The sequence below is a fragment of the Microtus ochrogaster genome, chromosome 16, assembly GCF_000317375.1.
Source record: "Microtus ochrogaster isolate Prairie Vole_2 chromosome 16, MicOch1.0, whole genome shotgun sequence".
NCBI classification, from domain to species: domain Eukaryota; kingdom Metazoa; phylum Chordata; class Mammalia; order Rodentia; family Cricetidae; genus Microtus; species Microtus ochrogaster.
Window position 1 is genome coordinate 30,474,168 of NC_022018.1, and position 8,282 is coordinate 30,482,449.

General features: G+C 43.5%; 1 protein-coding gene across 1 annotated transcript; it reads left to right on the forward strand.

The window, feature by feature from the left end:
• The first annotated feature begins 3,963 nt into the window (after positions 1–3,963).
• Positions 3,964–6,838, forward strand: Trim38 (tripartite motif containing 38). Its single transcript, XM_005355123.1, has 2 exons — positions 3,964–4,031; positions 6,271–6,838. Exons 1-2 carry the CDS (start codon positions 3,964–3,966, stop codon positions 6,836–6,838), a joined length of 636 nt encoding a protein of 211 aa, XP_005355180.1.
• Positions 6,839–8,282: the final 1,444 nt, after the last annotated feature.

Consider the following 8,282-nt stretch of genomic DNA (forward strand, 5'->3'; position numbering starts at 1 on the left):
ATCCTGTGTGCACACTCCTGCATCACTAATAATCATACAGCAGAAGTGTGTCCTGTGTGCACACTCCTGCATCACTAATAATCACACAGAAGAAGTGCATCCTGTGTGTGCACACCTGCATCACTAATAACCATACAGCAGAAGTGTATCCTGTGTGCACACTCCTACAACACTTGCTTTGGAATTTGAATCACATGCCCACAGAACATCACTCAGCCACTCCTCAAGTTTATATCTTGCATATTTGATTGTATCTCAGTGGTTTTGATTTCTTAATTTACAGTATTTTTAAGCATTTGTGCATGAGGTGAAATTTCACCACAATGAATTTCCTGTTAGCATAGGAATACTGACCAAGCTTTACTTTTGAGCCCTTCATGTTTCAGACATTAAGACTAGAGACGCTGTATAATATTAAGTGTCAAGAAGATGTATTATGACTCACTCTTGAGAGGAAGTATGTATTACATATGTGCTTTAGCAGTCAGAATGTCTCTTAGGAGCAAATTATTTACCTTGCTGATTTCTGGAGTGGGGAAGGTGACAGAGATAAGAGGGTAGAACTGGGCTTTACATTATTATACGCTTTGGTTTTGAATTTCCTTTGATCAAGCGCATATAGTTGATCCTAAAATAACTAAAATGAGAAGGACTATTATGGGGTGAGGGAGAGGTGTACCTTAGCAACAGAGTGGTTGCCTAGCAAGCATTTGACTCTGGGTTTGATACCCAGCCCTTAAAGGGGGAGGGGGTCATAGGCAGCCCAGTCTGTGTTCCACAGGGTTGTTAATAACAGATGGTATGTAATAATCAGAAGTCTCACAGATAACTTATTCCTAGTAGGTAACCAAGAAAAGTTAATGATATTTTATAAACAACGGTAGTATCAACATCTCTTTAATCTAAATGGGCAGGAGCGGCAGGGAAAGAGAGGTGAACTTTAAAAGTCAGTGAGAAAGTTAAGAGGGAAACCTTCTAAAGATCATTATTTTTCGGACGGGCTGGCTATATTACAGCAGAATGAAAAGTCCACACCCCAAAAGCATGGGAATCCTCAGAAATGCGGACAATGGTGTTGGGAAACCAAGGAAGCCTCTTCTAAGTGATCTTCAAATTCTGTTGAGTTGGGCCATATTTTTTATTTCTTAGTTCCCTTAATTTGTATTTTATATTTTTATAAACATATGTGACATATTTACAGAGGTATTCACACTATCTAAAATAAACATAAGATATACTCAATAAACATAAAATAAATATACTTAGAAGAAATAGGCTCAAAGTGTTTTACCTATAGCATATGCAATTAAAATTGTTCAGGAACAGCGTAGTCAATGTAACTGGAGCTAAGAAGGATGCATCAAACGGTCTTTCCAGGATCAAGGAAGTAAAAGCAGTGCTATAAAGACCCAGCGCTTCAAGCCGGGGTCTCCTGGAGGCAAGAGTTCTACCATTTGGGTATACTTTTAGCCCCTGAAACTTTTGAGTCATTTTCCATTTTCCCCCTACCTATTTCAAACTGTCTCATTTTTTCTACCAAAATTTCCGGAACCTGACCTTCACAGCCATTCCGACCATCCAACCCTTATTAACTCATGTTCTGCAAAGGACTCTACAGTGTTAGAAACTCTTCTGCTGTCACCGTGCTCAAATCTGGAAAGTCGTCCTTTATGTGCTTGGAGAACTTCCAACTAGATCCCAAAGAGAATGTGTTTATTATCCATGATTTTAAGTATCTGTCCCACCCTCGAAACGGTCCTCTCTCCACAGACCAACTGCAGCGCTTTAAATAAACCAGGCAAATACTTTCTCTAGTCGCCTAGGGCTCACCCTCCTGTTGGCATTCCTGAGACAAACACACCCCCACACAGCCAACCCCAGGGTTTTCCCTCCAGAACTCCCTTTTCCTGCGAACACCTCTGACTTCTGGATCAACTCTCCCTCTTCATCTTCCCAGCTTATTAGCACCAGCAGGATCACGGGTGGGCCTCCGACTGCGGCAACAGCGTTGCCCTTTGCCGAGACTGAGTCCCGCTGCCCCCGCGGGGCACAAAGTTTGTACAGGGTCCGAGCTCAGGGCTGGGGCAGGCTCCCTCCCCGCGTCCTCGGCTGCGTGCCCAGGCTGGCTGCCAAGGGCCGTTCGGACACAGGGCCGTGCACGCAGGACTGCCCGGCTCGCCCGCCTCCGGGGCTCCCCGGGGGAGAAACGACCCTGCCGGCCGCCCGGGTGTCTGTGCTCACGGGCCGCGTACGGCGGCGGGCACCGGGCGGCCACCTAGGCCGGGCAGGTGAGGGCGGCGGAGCCCCGAGGGGCGGGGCGGCCGGCTGAGCGCCGCTGCCCGGTGTCCGATGGCCAGCGGTGCGCGGCGGGGCTGACGGCGGAGCTCCCGGCGGCGAAGCCTGCCGACCGCACTCACCTGTAGGTGGGCGCCACTGGCAACGCCGGCCTCCCCACTGCTCGACCTAAGCAGCGTCAGCTCGGGAATCCCAAACTCAGCACCTCCGCCGCCGCGCCCCTGAAACACGACCACTCTCCGTGGGACGGAAGACCCGACTGAGACAAGGCCTCTCCGAACAGCGAACGGGCCGTTACCATGGCGACCAGGCACGCCTTGTTTGTAACCTATCGTGTCACAATGGTAGACACCAATCGATGCCCTAAAACCTTCCACTTTCTCAAAGACGGAACCAAGGGATCCTAAGGAGGAGAGGCATGGCGGGTGATTATGTATGTGTTGGGGTGTGACCCGAAAGATCCAAGAAGGCCGAGTGAGGCCAAGAGGGTGGGTATTCTGCCAAGATCAGGTGTTTGCTGTGTAGATTGGGAGTTCCGGTTTACCCTAATTTCTTACGTACTGCTGTTCCTGCTAGAGACTATGGCCCAGTTTTTTGAGGAGATTTTGGACTAGGGGCACCAGCTGCTAATAATATTGGGATTTGTGTGAGAACCAACCCGGAGTAGAGCCTGAAACTTTAGTATGACTTTTTAACTTTGTGATGAAAAAATGAGAACCAGAGACAGGGCTAGTCAAAAACAAGAGCAATTTAGCAACGGTCGGACTGTAACCTGACGCCACAATTCATCCTTTTGCTGATATCGCTCAGGATGTGAGTGTAAGAGACAGTGAAGAGATGGAAAGTGGCGCTTCAGCTGGGATAAGCAGACAGATTTAAGGGCTCAGGCTCTGGGAAGAGTCAGTGAGGAGCTCCAACAAGAGACAGAGAGCACTCATGAAGTGTTCCTTCACCCTAAAAGGCCGGCCGGCGGTGGAGTGTGCAGACACCTAGACAACTCCTAATGATTTCAGACATTCTTCGTAAGAATGTTACTATGAACTCATGGAATCTTGTTATACACCAAGCACTCAGCTAGCCCACTCTATTTGCAATCTCATCCTAACGATCACACAATCTTGAGGCTCAAATAGTAGCTCAATAAGACATCTCTTAGCTGCTTATTTAAAGTTGTACATTTACTATATATATTTGCCACCTAACATAACTATCTTATTGCCTTATCACAGTTTGTTATAAGAAATCCTGGGGGTTTTTGTCTCTTTTGATCTCAGTTGCATCTCCAGGTCCCAGAGGAGTATACAGGAAATATTAAATGTCCCTTGAAGCAATAATATGTGCGACTATCTTTAATTTAAATGCAATATAATAAACTTCAAAACCTTGGCTTATACAAGGTGTTTTGGGGAGGGACAGAGCCAGGATAAAAGGTGTATTTTATCTTTTTGTATACATACCTATATTTAGCCTTAGATGTTTCAGTTTTAAGATTCTCCTTACAGAAGTTATAGAATGATCTCGTAGGCATGGCCCCACCTTCTCTTGGGTGGGTCCAGACTGGTCATTCCCAGAGAACTGCAGTGAATACACAGGGAGTGGGAATGGGGACATGAGGAGGGGGTGGAGCTGAGCTGAGCTCCTTCATGCTCCTTCAGACATCATTGAAGGATGGAAATGGTTTCAGATGCAACCCAGCTGCAGCACACTGACTCAGAGACTGACAGGGATGGCAAACAGTAATTTAGGAATCATCCAGGTGTGTGACACCTGGCCTTTTAATCCCAACACTTGGGAGACAGGCAGGCAGATCTCTTGAGTCTGAAACCAGTTTGATTTACAAATGGAATTCCAGGCCAGTCTGCTGAGTGAGTCAGGCTGTGTCTCCATTTTGTCTCTCTCAAAAGCAAACGATTAGGAATTGGCACCAAATGGGAGTGAAGACCAGTGGGGTTTCAGCACCATGTGTGGATTGACTGAGACATTTGACAAAGGTGATATGAACCGATAGGCCAGGAACATGTTGCCTATATAATCTGGTGTGCCATTTTATGCAAAGACATTTGAATATTCTTCTGAAACCAAAGACATTTGTATCACTCAGGTGTCTCTCGGAGAGTGCGCATTTTGGGTCCATGAGATGGTTGCCTAGGAAAAGCTTCTTGCCATGCAAATATGATGATCCAAGTTTGATCCCTGGAATCTATGTACAGGCAAAAAGAAAGAAACAAAAGTTGTCCTCTGAACTCCACTTGTGCTGTGGAAGTCATATGCACATATCATACACAATGATAATCATTATTATAAAAAAGAATGGCCATTACCCTTGTTCAAAGAATAATGAAGAAAAGTTGAGGACAAAAAAACAAAAGTCCTATCCTGCAGCACACATGTAATATTGGAGAAGGAAGGCTGAGGAGGGAGGGGATTAAAGTGCCCCCTGCTTGCTCTAATAGCCCTGGGAAGAAGGAAAGTTCCCATGGACTAAGTCCAGAGGGAAAGAGTAATCTCCATTCCTTTCTCTTCCATGATTTACGTCACCTTTATATCAATAATCCACATAAAATTGGAAAAGCCCACCATTCTCTTAAAAAATGAAAGGAATGAATGTCCAACTCAAATTTGAGATGACAGTTTTCCTGATTTGAGATGAACTTTCTTCCCACTAAAATTTTAAGGATGTGGTTGCTTGGGAATTACAGTGAGACAAAGAAAGAAAGAAAGAAAGAAAGAAAGAAAGAAAGAAAGAAAGAAAGAAAGAAAGAAAGAAAGAAAGGAGGGAAGGAAGGAAGACACTTCTAAAATAGTAGAAAGAGGGGAACTGGGAAGGGCTAGAATCTTTTGAGAACTCAAAGCCCATCCTCAGTGGCACAGGTCCTTCAAGTAGGTCACCCCATATAATCCTTACTAAAGAGTCCACCAACTGGGGACCAAGCACTCTATCATACGGATTGATGGGGGGGGGGTGTTATCACTCAAAACACCACAGTGGTTGAGCAGTATGTAGTCTGCTGGAAATATTTTCAGGGACTGTAGTGGTCTGAAAGAAAATGGCTCCCACAGTGGCACTATTAGGAAGTGCAGCCTTGTTGGAGGAAATGTGTCACTGTGGAGGTGGGTTTTGAGGTTTCCTATTCTCAGGATACTGTCCGATGACTCCTGCTGCCTGAAAGCTGTAGGACTTTAAGCTATTTCTCCAGCATCATGTCTGCCTGCATGCTGTCATGATCCCCACCATGATGACAATGGACTGAATCTCGGAAACTGTAGACGAACTATCCCAATGAAATGTTTTTATTTTTAAGAGTTGCCATGGTCATGGAGTCTCTCCACAGCAATAAAAACTCAAACTAAGACAAGGACTCTTCTCAAACAATGAATGAACATGTGAGATACAAGACAAAAATGAAGTGCTACTGATCTCAGTGAATAAGCTTCCTGCTCCGTTCTGTTCCTCAGTGTGTGCTACATCCTATAGCTCCTTGTCCCTCATTACAGAATCCACAATCTTTTGTCAATAAAAGTTTGGGAAAGTTGTTTGTTTGTTTCTCTTTTCTGTTGGTGATTATTTTGCTTGTGTTTTCTGCTTATTTGTGTTTTCTTTATTTTGAAATAGTGTTTGTATAAAATATGAACAGAAAGGGGAAGGGCTCTTTTATGCAATATGATCAGTGCCAGCAATTCTAAAAGTTCTGAATTCAGGAAGGTTCGGAGCAGAACAGAATGAGAGTGACTCCAAACAGTTCTAATCTCTGGCATCTCTGAATGAGCCAAGATGCCGGGGTTGATGGTATCGTCACCACTGCTTATTAGACATGTACCACGTCCAAGACAAACACAAACTCATTTAACTCTGCTCATTGTTGTCCACAATAGCATGATGTTATTTTTACATAGTTTGCATAGCTGGGGTTTAAATGTTCAAATCATGCCTACATTTGAACAGATTGTTTTCTTTGTAAAGTATTGTCTTTCTAGATCCCAAAATTCGGATTGTGTTTGCGTTACAGTCAGTGTGACTCCGGAACCCGACACAGCCCATCCTGACCCAGCACTGTCTAAAGGTCAAAGACAGGTGACTTACAGACAATCCCACAAGAATCTTGAGGCTTCTACCAAGAGATTTTCCATTTTTCCCTGTGTCCTGGGCTGTAAGGAAATTATTTTAGGAAGATATTACTTCGAAGTGTCTGTTGAGAATGCAACCTCTTGGGATGTGGGAATCTGTGGAGAGGATGTGTTAAAGGGCTTTGACATGAAGAAGGAGCCCGAGTTTGGATTCTGGACCATCAGGATGTGTGAAGAGGATGGGCTTGCAGCCCTCACTTGCACCCCTACTCCCCTTCATCTGCGTGAGAAGCCACAGCTCCTAAGAGTTTTTCTAGACTATGAGGCTGGAGCTGTATCCTTTTACAATGTAACCAGTGGTTCCCATGTCTTCATCTTCCCCAAGGCTTCCTTCTGGGATACTCTGAAGCCCTTTTTCCAGGTTTATGAAAATACTGCTTTGTTTCTGCTTGCCAGAATTAATCAAGGGAAGAGGTAAAGTCCCTATGGTGTTAGTAGCCCAGAAAATGCATAAATCCCATAAGGCAAAAACGTGGATGTTTTTCTTCATTGCTGTTCCAATGCTTTTAATGAGCTTTCAATAAATGTGCTCTGATTTGATTGATGGAAAGGGTAAAAATATCATACCTGGCCAGTTTCAGTGAGATGAAAGCAAAATAATAGTGATGATTATATCTTTTCTTCCCCTTCCCTTTTGTACGTCTGTTCTCAACCTTCCCAATGCTGCAGCCCTTTAATACAGTTCCTCATGTTGTAGTGACACCCAATTATAAATTTTTTGTTGCGACTTCATATCTGTGATTTTGCTATGGTTATGAATCATAATGTAAATATTTTTGAAGACAGTGGCTTGCAAAAGGGGTATTGACACACATTTTGAGAACTACTGCCTTTTATGGGTCAGAAGTTGGAGTCTTACTTTGTTGTTTTCAATGTGCATTGAACTCTTGTGTGAGAGATGAACTAATGGCAGTGTCTTTTTTATCAATAAAAGAACAAAAACTGAAAATAACATCAACTTAATCCTTGTTCTTGATGTTGTTTTTGTTTTGTTTTGTTTTTTTCCCTGACAGAACACAAGAGTCAAGTTGTGTGGAAGACCATTTGGTATACCCTAGCTAGACCAACACATTAGAAAGAAGTAGACTACAGCACACACACACACACACACACACACACACACACACACACACACACATTGTGGTGGTTGGTATCCATGTTTCATTCCTCCTGTGGAAAAAACATTTTATAACATTTTTTCTACAATAAGCAATATACTTTGCATGAGTTTTTGTGAATATATTTTTCTGTTTCCTAGGAAATTCCATAACCATATTTCTCTCTCTTTTTTCCCATCCTTCCTTCACAGTACTCCTTGTGCAGCTTCACCATGCTGTTAGCTAACATGTTGACCAGTAGATGGCAGGCTTGTATTTTTGGTGACTCTGGTCATGCAACTTTGCCTTTAATAAAATATACTTCTTGGACCAAGATCAAATAAATGTAAAATTCATCTTGGTGATTATTTTAGATAATTTAAGCCAACAATATTTTTGTGTTTTTCATTGTTGTTGCTTTTCATTTTTGTTCAAGACAGGGTCTCATGGTGTAGTCTGGAACTAACTTTATAGACCAGGCCAACTGTGAACTCACGGAACTCTAGTGGCCTGACTCTGCCTCCTGGGTGCTAGGAGTAAAGGCATGTATGATACACTTGGCAATAATATTAATTTATATTCAAATCAAAATTCTTTTTTCTTTTACATAAGGTCTGACTGTATCCCAGGCTGTCCTGGAGTTCACTATTGTAGCCAAGGCTGGCTGCAAACTGATGGAAGTTCTCCTGCCTCAGCCTCTCAAGTACTGAGTGCTGAGATTGCAGGTATGAGCTACCACGCACAGCTATGATTTTATTGACTGGT